Source organism: Tamandua tetradactyla, chromosome 26 (assembly GCF_023851605.1).
Source record: "Tamandua tetradactyla isolate mTamTet1 chromosome 26, mTamTet1.pri, whole genome shotgun sequence".
NCBI lineage: Eukaryota > Metazoa > Chordata > Mammalia > Pilosa > Myrmecophagidae > Tamandua > Tamandua tetradactyla.
This window is the reverse complement of record NC_135352.1, coordinates 22,155,267-22,177,339: the sequence shown is the minus strand read 5'-3', so window position 1 is coordinate 22,177,339 and position 22,073 is coordinate 22,155,267. Positions and strand designations below refer to the sequence as shown.

The 22,073-nt window shown below is 37.8% G+C and overlaps 1 protein-coding gene across 1 annotated transcript in view; it reads left to right on the top strand.

The window, feature by feature from the left end:
* Positions 1–21,544, top strand: part of FGL1 (fibrinogen like 1) — a 41,563-nt gene extending 20,019 nt beyond the window's left edge. The window contains exons 4-8 of the mRNA XM_077144651.1: positions 9,160–9,319; positions 9,569–9,666; positions 16,949–17,037; positions 17,270–17,457; positions 21,103–21,544. Coding sequence (XP_077000766.1) covers positions 9,160–9,319; positions 9,569–9,666; positions 16,949–17,037; positions 17,270–17,457; positions 21,103–21,262 — 695 coding nt within the window. The 3' untranslated portion in view covers positions 21,263–21,544. The remainder of the gene's footprint in view (positions 1–9,159; positions 9,320–9,568; positions 9,667–16,948; positions 17,038–17,269; positions 17,458–21,102) is intronic.
* The last annotated feature ends 529 nt before the right edge of the window (positions 21,545–22,073 follow it).

Sequence of the window (22,073 nt, the reverse complement as noted above, 5' to 3'; positions counted from 1 at the left end):
CTTGGTAATTTTCCTTTTGATTAGGCCAATATTTCCCCCTGGAAACAAAACGATCTTAAACTGTCAACACATTTCACATATCATTGCATATATTGTTATTCGTTATATAGAATCATTATTTTTTCTACTTCCTCCAGAAGTAAAAAGGCATCTTTTAAATAAAACAAACTATAGATGTCATAAACAAAAAGAAAAATGCCAAACAAAGAGAATATCTACCCTAGAACTACCATCATGTATCATAATTACTCTATTTATGGGTCTATCTTGGCTAAATAACTGAGCGCTTTGCAAGGTCTGGGACCATGTGTTCCAATCCAGCTCTTGGAGGGTTTGGGTCGGGGCACCCTTAAGACCAAATGACATGTCAGATATGAAGTTAGACACGAATTTTACAGAACAGCAGAGGACCTTCCTTGTTGATCCTGGCCGTGGAAAATGGAAATTACTGTGAGCAGCCGGGGCTTGTGACAGAGGGGGTTGGAGTTTTGTTATCAGTGGTGATCAAAGAAGGGGAGTTTTAATGCTTTGTCCATGATACCATCTCCCACTGCCCCCCACCAGGGGATTTGATGTTTTAATTTCTGTCTCAGTCATTATAGGTGGCTACGTGCAGTAACTTATCTCAGTATTGAGTAGGAGCTGAGGACCTGAGTCTCCACAGTCCACCCCCACACAGAAGGGTAGTTGACCATAGGAAAGACATTGCACCCATATTCCACAATAGTAAAGAAACAACAGAAGACTAGGAGTCCCCACACACAGAGATAATAACCCCACAAAGAGATGGCCAAGAGAGGGAATTAAATCATGTTCCGATTACTAGAAGTATGAGGTAAAAAGTTATATAAGGTAGCAGGGATATAGGGCTGTCCCCATGGACAATGTCCTGTAAATTAGATTCTTTTTCAGATTTTCTGATGCACTGAATTCTGCCAGGCCAGCAGCATATTCCATGTAGTCCAATTTACTGGAGTCACAGTCCAAGGAAGGCCAGTAGCACCTGAAGATGGCTAGTCCATGTAAACCCAACATTGGGTTCGAGTGTAGACATGAATTACCACTGAAGCCCACTATAGAAAGGTGTTTGCTTTTCTCTATGGGAGAAAAGATGTTTATGGGGAACAATAAAGGTTCTAACGATATACCTGCCAGAGTTCCACTGGCTGACAACAAGGTACTAGAGAAACATTATGGAAACGTTTTAAATATCAGATATCTTCCCCTTGCAAATTTTGAGAGTCCTCTACTGTGACATCAATTGTTAGTTTAGGCATAAGAAGGGTCCACATAGTTATAATAAGGTTCCCATGGAAATAGGAGGACCTGGATGTGTGAAAAAAAAATTTACACATTTTTTGTGTGTCAGTTTACAATATTTTAGGTGACTTCCTTGATAAAGATATTTTCTCACCAAAGCTTATTTTGTGATGCCCTACTAGTTTTGATACTTAAAACCTATGGCAAGTATTCTATATGGAACCATCAATATTAGTTTGTATTTGTTTTGAGGGTGTTAGAATCTCATTTTTCACAAAAATAAAGCTGCTGCTGGCTTTAGTCTTCAACATGGAAAATATATGTTTCCTTGCATCTCATTTTTGATGTGATCATGAACCCTGATCTTTAAAAATATATTTCTTATACCTTTACATTGCATGTAACTGACTCTAATTTGTACTCACAGCATAAAAAAACTTATGGTCAAGGTTTCTAATATGATCAATCATATTATAAGAAAAATAAATTCATGAAAATGTGGGCTTAGTTTGAGGGTTGCTCTCAAAAAATTTTTTTCTTTTACTAATGAGAATTTCCTTCAAATACTAAAGGTACAATTTCACTAGGAAAATAAATCAAATATGCTTATGCAGTATTCTGTTGGTATGTATTTCCACAATGTTCCATGGTGTATATTAGCCCTCTGATTTGTCTTCTGTCACATGCTAAGATGTACCTTAATTAGAGGTAGTATATGTTTCATAAAGAAGAGTCTTTATAATTTTGTTTGTCATATAGCATTTTGAAATTTGTATAATGAGAATGTTTAGAAGCCGTATCAATGGCTTTTTTATAACAAATAGAATTTGCATTTTTATTGTACTTTAAAAAGCTTTATGTAATAGGTATATATTTAGTGGCCATCTGTTATCAATGGTAAAACAGTAAAGTATTAAGATGGAATTTGCACATTTAAGATGTATTTCTTTACCAATTTTAATGGTAATCATTTCTGCTACTGGCATGATTAAATAATACATAACTGCTTATTAATTGCAGACTCTTATTTGACCAGTGCATTTTTATGAGAATCTGGTTAAAATTGCATTTCTATGTAATCTCAGTGAAACATTTGATTTTGCCAAAAATAAATGTTTTTAAAAAAATGCTGCACTGTAGTAGGTAGGCTGTCCATTTGGTCAGTGTGCTTAGTTGGCCACTGCCAGAGTATAGCTTAGAAATTGTTTTGGTTTGTTAATGCTGCCAGAATGCAATATACCAGGAATGGGTTGGCTTTTATAAGGGGAATTTATTGTTTCCAGTTTCCGGTTTTAAGGCCATAAAAACGTCCAAACTAAGGCATCCAGAAAAAGATACCTTGACTCAAGAAAGGCCTAGGAAGGCACATGGCTGGCATCTGCTGGTCCTTTGGCTTCTGGTTTCAAAATAACTTCCCCTGGGGGTATTTTCTTTCTGCATCTCCAAAGGGCTCTCTGTGTGTCAGCTCTAAAGCCTTTTCCTAAATGGTTCCCTGTTAAAGGACTCCAGTAAGCAACTCCACCTTGAATGGGTAGAGACATCTCCATGGAAAATACCTAATCAGAAGATCCCACCCACAATTGGGGAGTTACTTCTCCAGGAAAACAACCTAATAAAAAATATTCCACCCAACAGTATTTAATCAGGATTAAAGGGCATTTCTTTTCTGGGGTACTCATCAGTTTGAAACTGGCAGCAAAGTTGGTTTTCCTCTTCTGAATAGGGATGGCCATTTTTAACATGACTGCACATCTTTGCATCAAGCCCTCTACTTTGAATAAGGCATTACACGCAGCACACAATTGCTTTTCCAGGGGACTGTATCTCAGTTCTTCCCCTTTCAATAATTGTGATCAAAAGCCAAGGGGCATTCATTTAGAATGTTGCCTCTACTACAGACCCCACCTGAAGCCAATATCAGTGCTGGCTACCTACAATTCTCAGGGTGGGTCTGGATCCAAACTCCTAATGCTTGTATCTGTGCTATCACCCTGTTTGCCTTTTCAAAACCAGCTTATTGTAAGTCCTCCCATTTCCAAGTTGGACTGTTTCTAATTAGCATACACAAAGGTTTTAACATTTGGATTAAGTGAGGAACAAAAGGTTTCCAATACTGCAACAATCTCAAGAAAACCATTAGTTGTTTTGGCATATGCAGCATAGGAAAAACATTTTACCTTATTAATTACTGCAGAAGGGATAATTTTTGTCTTACCCAACCATATAACACTTAAGAATTTGAAAGGGAGGCCAAGGCATTGCAGTTTGTTACAATTGATTGCCCAGCCCTGACTCTCAAGGTGAGATAATTATAAGCCTGGGGCTTCTTTTAGTTCTGAAAGAGAGTTATTGGTTAACATGACATCATCAACATAGTGAAACAGACTTTTCCACTTAGCCAAATCCTTTACCAGGAGGCTGTGGCAGATGGTTGGGTTATGTAAATAGCCTGAGGGAGCATAGTGAAAGTCCTTTGTTCTTCTGTCCAGGTGAAGGCAAAAGCTGGTTGACTGGCTGTTCTAGTTTGCTAGCTGCCAGAATGCAATATACCAGAAATGGAATGGCTTTCAAATAGGGAAATTTAAATAAGTTGCTTGTTTGGAGTTCTAAGGCCGAGAAAGTGTCCCAATTACAACAAGTCCAATCAAAGGAATCCAGGAAAAGACACCTTGGTTCAAGAAGGCCAGTGAAATTCAGGGTTTCTCTCTCAAGTGAGAAGGCACATGCTGAACAAGGTCAGGGTTTCCCTCTCATCTGGAAAGACATATGGCAAACATGGCATCATCTGCTAGCTTTCTTTCCTGGCTTCCCTTCACAAAACTCCCTGAGAGGCATTTTCCTTCTTCATCTCCAAAGGTTGCTGGCTAGTGGGCTCTCTGCTTCATGGTCCTGCAGCATTCTCTGCTCTCTCCGAATCTCATTCTCCGAAATGTTCCCTCTATTATAGGACTCCAGAAAATTATCAAGACCCACCCAAATGAGTGGAAACATATCGTCACCTAATCCAGTTTAACAACCACTCTTGATTCAATCACATCTCCAGGGAGATGACCTGATTATGGTTTCAAACATGCAGTATTGAATAGGGATTATTCTGCCTTTACGAAATGGGATTTAGGTTAAAACATGGCTTTTCTAGAGGACATACATCCTTTCAAACCAGCACACTGGCCTTATGTAAAGGAATACTAAAAATTAGTTAAATTTAAAATAAAGTGATAATGATATAATTGAGTGCTAATTCCTTGTAGTAAAGAGGCTAATTTGCTTTTTTTTTTTTTCTTGAAAGTAATACTCCCTCCATTTCAATGTCCCAAAGATGTGGTAGGCAATTTTGTCAGGGCTTCTTTAGGCTTTTGTCTGTATTGATTCCCAAGTTCATGTACTTCAGTGGTGGTAAAGTCCTCCATGGTAACCAGGATCTTTTCATCAAGAGGGGGAGCTGAGGTAGCCACAGAGCAGCAGCACCCTCAGCATCACCCTCTCCCACTAGGGAGGTGAGGGTGCTGATCTCACTTTTTGTTGGACCAGAGAACAAAATTCCTTTCCTCGTTGTTAGTATCCTGGTCAGACTGGGACTCTGAAGAGAAATCAACATTTTCCCATATTTTAGGGTCCCAGCCAGTGAAAGTCAAGATATGCTTCACTTGCTCCTTTGGCCATCTGTGCCCTTTTACTCTAGCATATTGGCATGCCAATATTTCTAAACTCTCATTTACATGACATGGCCTCTCATTCAATGCAGTCTTCAAATCTGCTTGGCCTATACATAAGTCCCTTTCTAATGGAAGTTCTTATAGGTGGGAAACTGTAGCTTTAGTAGCAGGGCTTCTTCCATGGCTGTATATGCAGGTCCTAACAGAGGCCATTGTGATGGCCATGGTGGCCTGTTGGCTCTTCTTTTTCTTATGAAATCATAACCATCATGCATCCTGCTGCAGGAGTAACCACCCTCCTCACATAGACTCTAGAGGCCAACTTGGGATTTCCCCCATGAATTCTCCCTTCCCAAGACTCACGCCTACTATGGCCAGCATCTCTTTGGTCTCCTGGCTGGCTCGCCAATTGTTCCACCCAGCTCTTGGATGTCTTAAGTCAGGGCAGCCCAAAGACCAAAGGACATGTCAGGCATGAAATTAGACATGAATTTTAATTAGATTTATGAACAGGAGAGGCTCCTTCACGGTGGTGGCCACCCATGGAAAATGGAAATTAATGCTCCACAAGTGGGGCAGGGGGATTGCAGGGACTTATAAACATTTAGGACAAGGGTGTGTTCAGCAGGGTCTCATGACACAGGGGTTTGGAGTTTTGTTATCAACAGTGATCAAAGAAGGGAGTTTTAGTGCTTTGTTTATGATACCATCTGTATATATTTCCACCACCACCACCATTCCCGAGGACATTTGATACTTTAATTTTTGTCCCAGTCATTGTAGGTGGCTAGGTGCAGTAACTTATTCTCAGTATGGAGGAGGAGCTTGGGCCCTGAATCTCCACTCTGTGTTTACCTCTCTCTTGCCTGGCAAGAGTAAGTAAGTTCTCATATTTATACATAGTAAGTCCTCATATTTATAGAAGAAGGCAAGGTAATGGTATAGATAGGAATAGCAAGATAAGCCAACATAAACTGGGAAATATATATGACTATAATTCAAAGACTATAGAGGTCAAAGAGTTACCAATATGATGGGATTAAAGCATCTTTATTTTGTATTTCTAAATACACTTACCATGGTAGGATGTAAGGGTTGTGAGAACCTTAGAGTCTATGCTTCAATATAATGCTCCATTTTTCTCTTTCCCAAAATCCTAATCTCTTTTTGCTCAGACTCTTTGATCTGAGCTCCTGACCCTCTGTTGGTTGGTGTCATGATCTTTTACACTCAGTCTTTGAAGTTCAACTCTCCTTCCCCTTTTAGGGATTAGAAGGAAGCTGGAGCCACTTGCCTGCAATAGAGACATTGGTTTAAAGTGAGGATGGCTTGTGGTTCTGGAGCAAGAAACAAATAGGAACCAAAGATAGCTCAGTAGATGCAGGCTTGGAAAACAAAGGGACTGTCTGAAGCAAAGGAGGCAAGGAAGCAAAGAAGAGAACGCATTGAAGATTAGACATAACAGCAAAAGAGGACTCAGTATGGCATTCTAATAGAGAGCAGAATCCTTAGAGATTTCTTAAAGATAGTGATTCATGGCCATGGCGATACATAAGAATCTCCTGGTGACCTTTTAAAATGCTGATGCCTCTCAAGAACTGGCAAGGGTCTGAAATTTGACCCTACTTACAAACTAACAAATTAGCCTGCCAGTTTCAGGCTAATTTGAGGTGCCCGGGGTTGGAGACGTGACCTTCATGGTTGCATCAGTGTCTTTGCCCCCAAGTACAAAGTTGGTGGTTGGTGTGGAACAGCCAGGGGGAGAATGCACAGACCCTCCATTATGTTGCAGCTAAGGAACCCTGAGCTTAAGGCAGCCTAATCTTTTATAATGGAATACAAGTAAATCTAACGAAACTTTACCCCAGAGGGACACATTATCTCTATTATAATGGACAGCAAACAAACTGCCGTCTACTCCAGAAGAAGATACTATCTCTATTTTCCAAGACTGTTTACCATGTAAACATCTTTGAAAAGAACAGTTTAGAACAAAAGCTCTGCTTGAGAGATGTGTAGAAATCTAAGTGTCCCTTGGGGAATTGTCTACAAACAATGCTTAGGTCCCAGACCAATTAAATCAGGATCCCTAAAGGTTTGAAAAGGATTTGTGCTTTTCCCATTGGGCATGGATGAGACTGTTCAGAACGAAAACCAGGTCAGACTTCTCACCAAACCTCTTCCCATGGACTGATCAGGGCCAAGGTTTTCTGGGTTCATCTAAGGAAGATTTTACGTTTCTCAGGTAGGAAGTGGGTCATATTCCTCATATATAAAATGACAATGTTAAGAATACCTGCTTTCTTGTCATAAGGATTAAATGAGTTAATACCTGTAACAAGATTACATAGCATTTAGCACAAAGGAAGTGTTCAATAAATGCCCACCACGGACACTATTATAACCCCTCTCTCTGTTTTCTGAGAAAAAAGCCCAATAACATCGCATTCTCTGAAGAGTCAACTTCCTTTTGCCTCTTAGTGCTCTTCTTATGTTGGCTGGGGGTGAAGATGGCAGTGGCTGGGGCCAGTTCTGGCATCTCCCAGCCTGCTCTGTGGGGTGATGGCTGACCCTATTGCTGGCTTTTCCTTGATTGTAGAATGGTGTACTTAATGCCATTGGTTCTCAGCTCTGAACCTTAGCCTCCATTCTGGAACACCAGGGAAGTCCCATCTTGGCAGATTGTCATGTCACTTTAAAAAGAAGATTAAACATTCAGCCTTCCAGCACAGTTTGCTCTCTGAGTGATCAGAAGAAGTATTCACATAGCCAGTTAGACACAGTGTAGTCAGGACAGAAGGCGGGAAAGCCTTGGTCTCACTCTAGCATTGTGTGGGTATCCAAAAGTCCTTGTTTTGTTAACCCTTATGAGCACAGAGCTCTTTGACCCTACCTCTCTCCTATTCTCCAGGGGCTTGAATAGGTTGAAACATTTTTTTTTTGTATGCTGTATGGGGGGTTTACATTTCATTATTTTTTTCCATGTTAGTATTCCATGTGAGTATGTTATTACAGCACTATTTGTCGAATTTTTGTTTGTTTGTTGTTTGTTTGTTTGGCTTGTTTGTTGTTTTACGGACCAGGAATCAAACCTGGATCTCACACGTGGTAGGCAAGAATTCTACCACTGAACCACCCTTGCACCCCCAAGTTGAAACATTTTTACAATCCTCATTTAAAATATACATTTATTGTGTTTATTTGGACTCTGTTCTATCACAGTGTAAGTCACATTTCCCCAAGTCAATCTCCTTAACTTGTTTGCTACTGGTGTAATGCTTTTTTTTTTTTAATTCATTGTTGTGATTTTCCAGTTGAAAGCTTTCATCTGCTTCTTAAGTCGCCAAATTAAGAAATTTGGCAATTTCTTCTGGAGAGAAGGAAAAACAAAAAATAAATTTGCAGTTGGTATTTAAAAAAACATATGGGAAGAGTTAGGTGAACTCCCCATATTCATAAAGATTTCTAGAGGCAAATATTATAGCCGGTAATTTCTATATTTGCCTGGAAAATAGAAAGTTTGAAACATATGAGCCTTTATTATTCAGCCTTTTGGTAGATGAAATTTAAGCAAAGAGCCCGTTTCCTAAACAGGTTCAAATCTGCTTACTTTAATGGAAAGTGTTATACAAAACAAACAAGCTTACAAAATGTAAGCTTTTTAGCAACATTGGGCTAATTTTAGCTCATTGCTTCCCTGTTGTTTTCCTTCTTGTTTAATTGCCAAGACAGAATCCTTTTGTTATAATGCGATGTTTATAAGGAACACTTGGGCTTCTGTATCTCAAAGATAAATATATGAATAAAGCCTAAATGATTACAAAGTTCAACATCTACCAAAGCAGTAGGCTATGACTGGCCTGAACATTGTAAGGACTTTGTAATGTGATTAGTGCTCATTATTTTCTTTTCTGTCATGATTTCCATTGCCCATTTAGCCTAGTTAATGTATAGTGTATTTTATTTGTAACACAGCAAAAAAAAAGAATTGTAGACAATTCAGCATTAAAACAACGAAAATGATGAATTAACTTAAAATTATACCGAAGGAATGGAATTGTCCAATCAGGAAGATACAATTTGGAAAGGAAATTAAAATAAGAGTAAAATGTGAGAGTTAACAATGTTATATAAAATTTTAACAATGTTAAATTTTTAGTATAGTATTCCTAAGACTATTCCAGGAGGCTTCCTTTTAAAAAAGACACAGAATAAATGTTACCTTACCTTGTTTTGCAATCAGATTGTTCAGAGATCTTCAATGATGGGCATAAGCAGAGTGGATTTTATAATATTAAACCTCTCCAGAGTCCAGAAGCATTCTCTGTGTATTGTGACATGTCTGATGGAGGAGGATGGACTGTAATTCAGAGACGAACTAATGGCAGTGAAAACTTTCGGAGGTGAGCTAATTATGACCTTATTTATTTGGAGTAGAAAATATGAGATGTATAATAAGTAGATGCTTTCTATTATATACTGAAGTCAGATAATTAGCCTGAATTTTACTTATTCTAAATAGGAATATTGAAAGTGTGTTAACTAATAAAAAAAAAGTAGAGTGTGGGTGTGGCACTGGGCAGGGGCACTCTGGGCAGTGCAGATGTCCATTTCAATGTTGCTAACACCAGTTTTTACTTCAAAATTTTTAGAGGCTGGGATGACTATAAAAATGGCTTTGGAAATTTTGTCCAAAAAAACGGTGAATATTGGCTCGGTAATAAAAATATTCACTTATTAACCACACAAGGTAAGAGTTATGTAATGTCAAACTCATCTGAAGTACAATAAAAATGACATTAATATGTTTTTGCTAAATCATAGGCAATGGAAATTCAGTAGCTGCTACAATTTGCAGATGCAATGGTCCCTTTTGGGTGATAGCCCCGTTTGCTAAATGTGGCTTCTTAAAAACTGGCAATAGCAGAAAAGAAACAGAAACTGGAATGTGGGTAGGGTACAGAATTAGTTTGTTCATATGTATTTTGTATTTCTGAAGAGAAAAAGTCAACGTCAAAATCATTCTTCTTCTAGCATTGAGGACCTCAAGATTATATACACACTGTATCCGTTACCTATTGCCATGATAATGCTGTGTAACAAGCTACTTTAAAATGCAATGGCTTAACCAGACACAAAAAAGAAAAAGATATATGATCTTATGTATACGAAAAGTCAAGACTAAGCGAATTTCATAGAGACAGATAATAGGGTACAGTCTACCAGGGACGGGGGCGGGGAGGGACAATGGGAGGGGAGTTGGGAGTTATTTCTCAATAGGTGCAGAGTTTCCAGTTGAAGTGATGGAAAAGTTTGGATAATGGATGCTGGTGATGGTAGCACAAAATTGTGAATGTAATGAATAGGACTGAATCGTGCACTTAAAAGTGGTCAGGATGGGAAATGTTGAATTGTTTGTACCTTGCTACAATAAAACATCTCTAAAAGCTAATGGCTTACAACAACACCCTTCTATTGTTTCTTACAAATCTGCATGTTTGCGGGGTGGTTTGCTGATCTGGCTAGGCTCAGCTGGTGGTGGTTAGGCTTGCTTGTGTCTGTGATCAAATTCCTGCTTAACTGAAGTGAAGAAGGCTGGCCTCTGCTGGGAAAATTCAGTTCTCTCCTCCTCCAGCGAACTACTGTGACAGATGCAGGGTTCTGAGGAAAGAGAGAGGAAGTACATAAGTCTCCTGAGACCTAGGCTCAGAAGTGGCACACTTTATTTTTTTCTCTATTAGAGAAGTTGTGGGTTTATGGAACAATCCGGCATAAAATACAGGATTCTCATATACCACCCTATTATTAATACCTTAAATTATACTTTGTTTCTTTGTCCTTCTTGTGATCAGTGTTCCTTAAATTTACATCACATTTCCCTTCATTCAAATTATAGGACCAGCTCTGCTACAAGGGTTGAGGAAAATAAATAGATTTGATGGGAGTAGTTACAAAGTTATAATGCAAAAGGCATGGATTATATAAATGGAAAGGTGAAGAATTGGGGACATTTTTGCCATCAAATACTGTAATGTAATACATGTCCTTCTTTTATCCCTCAACTTTTTATTTTGAAAATATTCAAACGTGGAAAAGTTGAAAGACATTTCATTCATATAGGTCCCACCTTAAGTCTAAATGAACATTTTACTAGGCTTGCTTTATCACACATGTATCTATCTATCCAATACTATATCCATCCATCAGTCCATCTTATTTTTTGACACATTTGAAAGTAAATTGCAGATATCTACAGAATTCCCCTAGGAACTTTATTTTTTCTTAATGGAGAAGTTGTGGGTTTACAAAACAATCACACATAAAATATAAAGGAGTCCAATACCCCTAAAGAGTGGGATAGAAAAATCAAAGGTGATGGTGGAACTATACAGAGAAGGTAGGGTTTAGCAAACAAATATGATTACTGAATCATTAAATTGATATTTCTTTTAGTTTCCAGTACCTTAGAGCAGCTAGGAGTAAAAACCTAAAATTGTGGAATTGTAAACCATACCAAACGCTGAAATCTGTTCTGCAACTAATTGTCGTGCTGTGCTTTGAAATTTATTGTTTTTTTGTATATATGTTCTTTTTCACAGAAAAGAAAAAAAAGTCAATTGTGATGATAAAAAAAATATTTATTCCTTCTAGCCTCCTATATTCTGGAGTAGCTAGATGGAAAAATCTGAGAGGATGGTAAGGTAACCCGTGACAAACTCTGGGATCTGTCCTATAACTACTTGTCGAAGAGTGCTTTGAAATCTATTGCTTTTTTCTTTCTTTGCTTTGTATATAGCTATATTATATAATTTAAAAATATATAGAGGATTCTTATATACACCACCCTATTATGTGAAAAACAGCATTTGCAGAACTTTTGTTGCAATTGTCGAAAGCACATTTTTAATCATTGTACTGTTAACTATAGACAGTGGTTTAATTTAGGGTTCCCTGTTTGTGTGGTGTAGTTCCATGGATTTTTTTTGTTTTAATATTTATTGTTACCATATACACAACCTAACTTTCCCCTTTTAACCACCTTCAGATGTATGTACTTCAGTGTAATTCACTTCAGCGAATTACATTCACACTATTGTCCTGCCATCACCACTAGCCATTATTAAAACATTTCATATTCCACATAGGAATCCTGTACATTTTAAGCCTTAACTTCCCATTCTCTATCCCAACCCTGTCCCCTAGTAAGCTATAGTCTAGATTCTGAATCTGTGAATTTGCTTATTCTGTTTCAAAACAGTGAGCTCACACACTGTTTGTCCTTTGGGCTGGCTTACTTCACTCAACTCGCTGTCTTCAAGTTTCGTCCCTGTTGTCACATGTCCCCCATGCACTTTTGCATGCCTATCTTTATCTAGATTTCAGTATTTGTTTGAATCGCATTATTGTGAGTACAAATTTTCCAAGTTTCTCTTTTCCATGTAATTTTGCCCCAATCCATTGCCTGCCTGCCTTGCTGCTTATTGTAGTCTGAGAATGCAGTCAGTCTCACTCAGGTCTGATTCTGAAGTCTTCATAAAAAGCTATTGTGTTTTGCCAAAACAAACAAACAAGCAAACAAAAAACACATGTTAAATCACACTGACAATGCATTAAATATAAGAGCCAGGATTTACTTGTTCTATCCACGTTCGGGAAAACTGTTGGTATTTCTATATTCATAATAATCAGGAGGTTTGTAATTATAGGGCTCTTTGAAGATACCAAAATAATTAAGGATGGGCCATGCTAGGAAACTTATACTTTCTTAATTCTTCTTAGGATCAGTGCTCCTTAAATTTACATCAGGTTTTCCTTCATACGACATATTTAGTATCCTAATTTTAAACATTTTATGACAGCTATGTTAAATTTATCTCACCAGCTTCTGTTTCTTTACACATAAATATTTATCTGGTTTCTTATTGAAAGTGTGAAACCTCTAAGCAACAACATTTGGCAACCACTAAATATACTAAATTCAAACATTATTTTTCTAATTCTTCTCGTGTACCCAGATGGACTTCGGCAACAAATCTGCTTTGCTTTAGTGTTTTGATTTGGTGTCCAGGCTGTCTGCTTTCATGATAGCTACAGTGTATTTATCACAACTACATAGTACATTCTCTCAAGGAAAAGATAGTGCATTTGAACCTGACTTCTTTATTTATGAAAGCACTTAAGCCTGGGAATTGCCTCTGAAAATAGCTTTATCCACATTACATAAATTTTGACTGGAATTGATATATTAATTTAGAAATGGCCTGTAATTGTGATTTTATTGACTGGTTGACCAAAGAAGGATTTAGATGGTTCCCTACAAAACTGACACTGACTTCAGATCTCTCCTATAAAATAAAATATTTTTTAGGACAGTTGACACAGCCTGACCTACTGCTCCCATACATTTCACAGTCTTTGTTAGCATGATCTTTATTGTCTCTTACTTGTTAGAGAGGTCTCTTCCTTGGATCTCCTCCTTAGTGAACTCCATTGGACAAAAAGTCTATGGGACCAAGGGGACAGGCCCAATAGGAGGCCACAGCTCCAATTAGACCTTGTTCCATGTGCTGGTTTGAAAGGATCATGTACCCTATAAAAGCCATGTTTTAATCCTGATCAAGTCTTAGGGGAGCAACATTTCTTTTAATCCATATTCAGCACTATAAATTGGAAACTTGATCAAATCATCTCCATGGAGATGTGACATGCCTAATTGTGGGTATTAACTTTTGATTAGATGGAGATGTGACCCCATCCACTCCAGGTGGGTCTTGATTACTTTACTGGAATCCTTTAGAAGAGGAAACGCTTTGGAGAAAACGAGAGAGAGCCAAGGCTGAGAGCCCAGGCAGCCAGAGATCTTTGGAGATAAAGAAGGAAAACACCCCCAGGGGAGCTTCATGAAACAAGAAGCCTGGAGAGAAAGCTAGCAGATGTCACCAAGTTTACCATGTGCGTTTCGAGTTGAGAGAGAAACCCTGAACTTCATCGGCCTTTCTTGAGTGAAGGTAACCTCTTGTTGGTGACTTAATTTGGACATTTTTATAGACTTGCTTTAATTGGGGCATTTTCATGGCCTTAGAACTGTAAACTAGCAACTTAATAAATTCCCCCTTTTAAAAAGCTACTCCATTTCTGGTATCTTGCATTCCAGCAGCTAGCAAGTTCCAGCTAGTTTGCTAGCTGCCAAAATGCAACATACTGGAAATGGAATGGCTTTTAAAAAAGGGAATTTAATGTGTTGCTAGTCTACAGTTCTAAGGCCGAGAAATGTCCCAATCAAAACAAGTCTATAGAAATGTCCAATCAAAGGCATCCAGGAAAAGATATCTTGGTTCAAGAAGGCTGATGAAATTCAGGGTTTCTCTCTTGGCTGGAAGGACACATGGCAAGCAAGGCATCATCTGCTAGCTTTCTCTCTTGGCTTCCTGTTTCATGAAGCTCCCAGGAAGGCGTTTTCCCTCTTCATCTCCAAAGGTTGCTGGCTCGTGAGCTCTCTGATTCTTGTGGCTATGTCACAAGAATATGTCTGCTCTCTCTGAATCTCTCATTCTCTAAAATGTTTCCTCTTTTATAGGACTTCAGAAACTAATCAAGACCCACACGAATGGGTGGGGACATGTCGTCATCTAATTCAGTTCAACAACCACTCTCGATTATATCACATCTCCAGGGAGATGATATAATTACAGTTTCAAATAGGGATTAGAAGAAATGGGTGCCTTTACAAAATGGGATTAGGATGAAAACATGGCTTTTCTAGGGGATATACATCCTTTCAAACCAGCACAACTGTATTAACAGAGAATCCAAAATTCTCTGCCCAAACAGTTTTGAGCTCATTTCTACGACCTGTTAGACCTCTTCCTTGTTTGTCTTCTGCAGGAAGACTGTACTGCTGACAGGTACACCTCTAAACCTAAGGGGAGGTGAAGGAACAACTAACTCTGTAGGTATAGCTAGAGCTTTGACACACAGCCTGGGATGTCCACCAGCACATACAAGGCCCATTGCTGTTCATGAGAGAAATTGGAATGGAAGGAAAAAGGAGGCAGACCATACCTAGGACTGGATGATAAGGCCAAGGACTCTCTCACCCTAGGCCTCAAAGTTCTGGCTTGAAACAGGGAGCTGTGTGAGAATCTAAATTCAAACCCGGTCTTTTACTGGGGTGATGTAAATGTTCTAAAAAATGATCATGGTGAAGAATACGCAACTGTGTGATGATATTGTGAGTCACTGATTGCTTAATATGGTTTTGGCTGTACGTGTGTGAATATTTCTCAATAAAAATACTTTTAAAAAAGTTATTGTGAAATTTTACTATCAAAGTAGGAGGATCAAACATATTTTATCTATTACTTAGTGTTTTGGTTTGCAAATGCTGCCAGAATGCAATATACCAGAAATGGATTGGTTTTTACAAATGGGGTTTATGAGGTTACAAATTCACCCTGCTAAGGCCATGAAAATGTCCAAATTAAGAGATTAACAAGAGGATACCTCCACTCAAGACAGACCAATTGCGTCCGGGGTTTCTCTGTAACATGGTGTTCTAGTTTGCTAGCTGCCGGAATGCAACACACCAGAGACGGATTGGCTTTTAATAAAAGGGGATTTATTTTGTTGGTTCTTCAGAGGAAAGGCAGCTAGCTTTCCACTGAGGTTCTTTCTTACGTGGAAGGCACAGGATGGTCTCTGCTGGTCTTCTTCTCTCCAGGCCCCTGGGTTCCAACAACCTTCCCCGGGGTGACTCCTTTCTGCATCTCCAAAGGCCTGGGCTGAGCTGCTAATGCTGAGATGAGGAATGCCGAGCTGCTTAGCTGTGCTACATTGCAATCTCCCATTTAAGCACCAACCAATTAAGTCAAACGTCACTCATTGCAGCAGGCACGCCTCCTAGCCAATTGCAGATGTAATTAGCAACAGATGAGGTTCACGTACCATTGGCTTATGTCCGTAGCAACAAGACTAGGTATGCTCACCTGGCCAAGTTGACAACTGAATCTAACTAACACACATGGGAAATCACAAGGCAATGTCTGCTGGCCCTTCTCTCTGGGTAGGTTTTCCAAAATGACTCTCTTAGCTCCTGTGGGCCTTCTGACTTCTGTTGGGACATTTTCTTTCCCCAAGCATCCTACACTTGGTTTCATCTCTATGCTATATGTTTCAGCTCTGAGCTCTCTCTATGTTTTCTGCCTTTTATTCTCTTCACAGAGGACTTCAGTAAAGGGATTAAGACCCACCTTGAATTGTGTGGGTCGCATCTCCATGGAAACAACCTTATCAAAAGGTCCCACCCAACAATAGGGCTGCCCCCACAAGATTGGATTAAAAGAACATGGGCTTTTCAGGGCTGCATAATAGATTTATACCAGTACAGTTAGTTTGATTTATAACTTTTTATGCTACAGAGAGTAGTTTGGTTTCCAAAAAAAGTAACAGCTTTGCTATTTACAAACCATGGGACAATAGGAAAAAAGATGATTGCTTGATGATAGTAACTATTTCAGTCATTATTTATTTTTTTAGAGCAACATTCTGATTAAAATTAAGAAAAAGAGGATAGACCTTTTAAAATGCAATTTTATGGAGATATGTTTATACACCATACAATCTACTCAAAATATACAATTAGTGGTTCACAGTATGACCACATAGTTGTACATTCATCACCAAGGATAAACTTTTTAAAACTTCTCTCCATTTTAGATATCTTTATATATTAGCAAAATACTTACTGCAATGACTTGTTTTCTTTTGTTCTTTACTAAGTGAATTGCACTAGCTTTTACCTATAATAGATTATAGTAGAAATGTTCTCCTTTGAAAATTGTATCTCTAATTTTTTCAAGTTAAAATACAAAATAAATTTTTGTAAAAACAATTAGGGCACTGTTTGTTCTTGGAAAACTGTTGCCAGAGGAAATGGTGAAGGTGAAATTGAGCTATGATTTGTTTTTAAACCTCAGTGTTCAATATTATGTCACACAAGAGAAAAACTTACAATTTCTTGTTTTGTTTTTTAGGTGAATATACTTTAAAAATAGACCTTGCTGATTTTGAAAATAACAGCCGTCATGCCCAATATAAAAATTTCAGAGTGGGAGATGAAAAGGTATTAAAATTTTCAAATAAGTTAAAGTGGGAAATTTTCGTTGTATATCTGTTACCATAATAATTAAAAAGAATAACTTTAAATAATTAATACCATGAATTAACACTTAAAAAATACAATAAACCATGAAGTCAGAGGAAAGAAAAATATATTGTAGAACCTGTTCTTTTGTTTACTAAATGAATATAATTTTAAATGATGAGTACTGATTGTGGAACTCCTTTTCCTTTAGAATTCCTATGTGTTGAGGATTGGGGAATATTCTGGAACAGCCGGGGACTCCTTGGCAGGGCAGTTTCGTCCTGACGTGCAGTGGTGGGCTAGTCATCAAAATATGAGATTCAGCACGTGGGACAGAGATAATGACAACTACGCAGGGAACTGTGCAGAAGAGGAAAAGTCTGGTTGGTGGTTTAACAGGTTTGAAGTTGCTTTTTTTCTTGGGGTGCATGGTCCAGGAGTGGAACCCGGGTCTCCCCCATGGAAGTCGAGCATTCAACCACTGAACCACCTGAGGTTTGAAGTTTTATGAACATGGTTGTGATGGTGCTAATTACATTGGTGGGCATTAATTATAATATATGAGGTAGTACTGGTCTTATTTGTTATCCTATCAATTGTCCTTATTAGAATTCTTCAGTGATGAAGTATTATTAAGGATTCGTTCATTGGGTACATTAGTAAAGCTTAAAAGATATACCATAGAAATAGCAAATTGGTGAAGTAACAATCAAATCACTGCTTTTACAATGATTGCCTGCAAATTGAATTATGGGTGAAATGTCCTAAATAGTAGGCCACAAAGTGGCATGAAGAAATAGCATCTATACAGAAACAGTATTTTTGACCCTCTAATAGCAAATTAGTACTTCATCTCTTCTATCACACAAAATAGCCATTGCTATTGCTATAATTTTTTCTGTACATTACAACTTTTCAGTCCTTGAGACTTTAGTTAAATCATTAAATCCAAGACTCTCCCAATGTAGAAATGTCCTCTGAGATAGTCCTGAAACCTGACTTCACCCTCTGATTGAATGCTCCAGTGTACTTTGTCACCACACTCATTCCATTCTAGATTGTAGAAAAGTTGCTCCTTTTATTGACCTGATACCTGCTTTCTTATGCCTCATAAGATTTTTCCTCTGTTAGCTACAGAGCAAACGTAATTCTTTTCAGCAGGACTCTTTAGCAACTGGATGGGGGGGTACTTATTGTGTCTCTCAGTATTTTCTCTTCTCAGGGCCAAAGATCCCTGTTTGCCATCTGAGATGGTTTCCAGACATCTCCCTATATTATACTCACAAATTTAAGGCATGAATGGAAACTTCATACAGAGAAGCTTCATTTAAAATAGAGTGATGGGCCTTCTATGTCTGCAAGGCAGATGTGCTCAAACCGTTAGACAATGCATGAGGTTTGAATTTCCTTCGTCTTTCAAAGACAGGGACCACCCCCCAAATATCTGGATATTTAAGCTTCCCATTATAGAACCTTTGGTTAGTGTGTATTTCTACAGTGTCATGCTTGCCATATACATGAGGACCATCCATTTCAATAACACAAACCAAATTTTAACTTTTGTTCGTAGAAACATTGTTAAAGCATTTTAGACTCCTCTGTTTTATCGAGTAGAGGTGTATTAGACATTTATTCAATGTTCCTTAAAATCATGAGTCCTCATTGTGAACATGGATTATTGTGGCTGATTTTAGAACTGAAGATTCAATGCAAATGTGGCTGGTTGGAGGTAGCAAGGGGGAGGTCAAATTTAATTTAAGCAGTTATAATAGTTTCTCTGGATTTTGCCATTCTTAAAGTTTTGAGTCAGTATAATTTTTGGTCAATTATAAGGAGCCAAGAGCTCATAAGAGCAGCAGGAGGGGAGGCAGAGTAACATAGCAATATTTCCTATTACCAAATCAAACATGATGGTAATCTTTACCCAAATGGTTTTCCTATTCTCTTTAAAACAAACAAACAAACCTATCATCTTTACCTCCTCCACCCCTGCTTTTACTTTTCTTTGTCTTTTTATCACTACACAAAAGTTATCAGCATTATGTAAAACTTACCTACTATTCATGAAATCTTCTGTAACCAAAATCTGTTTTATTTTGAATAGAATTCCCTATGCAAAGATAACGACAAAGATTACATCGTTAATATTACCATGAGATCAAAACCATGTACCTGTCCAGTTGACCGGCTTGTATGTAAATGACATCCCACACCCTCTATTAGCATGAGCGAGCAAATGATTTACTTGGCCTTAAAGATATGGGTTCAAGGAGGACAGAGAAAGACAGTCCTAGAGTTGCCCTAGAAACCTTAGTCCTGGAGTAAAAATAAGAAACCTTATTCCTGGAATATAGTAGACTATAAATTTGTGCAGTTGGAAAAATCAGAATAGAGGGAGAGATTGTAAAATGTTCCTGATGCTTGGTGTTTCTCTTACCAGGCTTGCTACTGACTATAGTTCAATCCACCATTCTCTTTCTTCTTCCTTGATATTTTTTCCTTCCTGATAGCTCTTATAATTTAAATGAAATGTTTTCTGTTTTTTATTTTTGCCCACTTACAAGAGGTCCTTTTCCTACTTAGCAAACCAAACACAGAAGGTTAATATCTTCTTTGCCATGCTGGTGTCTAAGTGCTCACAGCTGCTTCTTCACCAAGGGAATCACAAACAGCCTCCGATTTAGTGTCAAGTCCAGGCTGTGCTAGAAACTGAAGGGTGTTGGTAAATTGGTTTCAGGATAGCTGAGGCTCCCTATGTTGACCAAATATAAAATTCAGTTCCATAAGGAGAGCCAAATCACAGACCAAATATAAAAGTCTATGAAGTAGATGTTCCTAGAAAGACAAACATAGCCCAAAAGATATGTCCCAGAGACTTAATTTAGAGTATTGCCCTTTTTGATGTTATTTTCTATGCTGTTTTAAAAAGAGTAGGCTCGTGACACTTGCAGAGCTAGCATTCCTGGTTTTGATTAATTCCATCCATGTAAATAAGGAGGGCTGTCAGAACAGTCAAACGGAGTGAATCACTAAGCTGGTAAATGATCCAAGCCAACCACTCAGTGTTTATGGGGAAATTATATATATATATATTTATAATTTATATATTATATAACATATAAAATATATATATATTTAATTCAATCATTTGGGAGCTTTCCATAGATTTTCAGAACTATCCCTCGTAAATGTCTTCCTTATATCTTGTCTGAACAGGATAGTCTGTTTTTTCTTTGGTTATGTTAATAAAGAAATATATGGTAATCAATCTTATAATAACACTACACATAAAATCATCACATACTCTTACATGTAATTTATACAAATTGGGCAAAATTAACAGAGGCCAAAGGAGGAAGACAGATATTTCAAAATTTATGATAACCTAGCAAACATCTCGATTGATGTAACATATTTTAAAAAAAAAACTGACTCAGCAACTCACACAAATGATTATTGGTTGATAGCCTGGAAAACATTTGTGGTTCAGATTCTGTTTTCTTACCCTTGATCTTAAAATAATTGACATGCTAGAGATTTAGAGGAGAGGAAGAACGTTTGAATTCGAAGGTCAAATCTTGGCAGCTGAGGGATGAACGTGTAAGGACAAATTTATCGAGCAAGCCTACGACAGAGCCCCACACCCCACGCCTTGCTTTGTTAACCCATACCAAATCTGCTAAGTTCTTGGTTAATATACCCCTGAGCCAGGAGAGTGTAAGGTTGAAGGTCACAAGCTCATATTTTTGTTTGCTTGCTTTTGTTTTGTTTAAAGATCGCTGAGAACAGAAATGCTTATTTTTCAAAACACTGCAAGTAGCCTGGGGTGTATCTGAAGATTTGTTACGACGCTGAAACCCACCTGCTTAAAACACCCATCCTTTGTAGAGATATAGTGGCATTTGGAACTGATAAATACTCTTCTTGTTTGAAAAATGGCAGAATTCATAGTGAAAATGTTTTGATTTTGCTAGTAAATAATAGGGTGAAGAGTATTTTTATAGTCTGATTATGCTGTTCTCTTTTTTTTTTCCCTCCCACTAGGTGTCACTCTTCAAACCTGAATGGCTTTTACTACGGGGGTCCCTACAGTGCTGACACGGATAATGGGGTGATCTGGTACACGTGGCATGGATGGTGGTATTCTTTGAAATATGTGGCTATGAAAATTAGGCCAAATGATTTCATGTCAAATATTGTTTAATTTTCCCTGTTGGGCTTTCATTTCTGCCATGCATCTTAGTTTAAGATGTTTTGACAAATAGCAGTTCTGCACACATACATACATATGATGATAGCGATTGTTATTGCACTATTTTTCGTTCTTCTCACTTGACTTTACTAATTAATGTACTGTCAAGACAGCATATATGAGATATTCACCAAATAAATGTAGACAATATTAATGTTTGTTGAATTCCTATGTGAAGGACTATGTTAATAGCTAAAAATGTACAAAAAAATAAAAAGCATATAATATATTCCATCACTTGAGATATAACATAATCATAAATGCAAAATAAATTAAATACGAGTGCAGAAGACGAGAACACATGACCCAAACCAGCAAATGATGGACTGCCAAATCAACTGCATAGACAATAAATGTTGTGAGCTGGGATTTGAACTCGGGTCTCTGACAGAACTGGAATTCTGAAGCATAACTCAAAATCTTAGTCATTATAAAATGCTCTCTGATGTTTATGTAGGCAATACACTTCTTCCCCAAGTCTCATTTTAATTCATATGCCAATACTGTGAGATATTATCCCCATTCAACAGAGCTGAAGAATTGTGGATCGAGATTTTGTGACTTGCTCAAAGTTAAAAAGCTCAAATCCAAGTCTTCAGATGCCCAACCAAATGTTTTGCCCCCATTTTATTAGCTTCTTCTGGATAGGACTTGGATAGGAAGAGAATTGGAAGAACCTTCAGATAAAAGCACGAGTGAAGGCAAGATATTCCAAAAAATATTTATTGAGTGCCAACTACATGTCATGCACAGGGTATTCAGT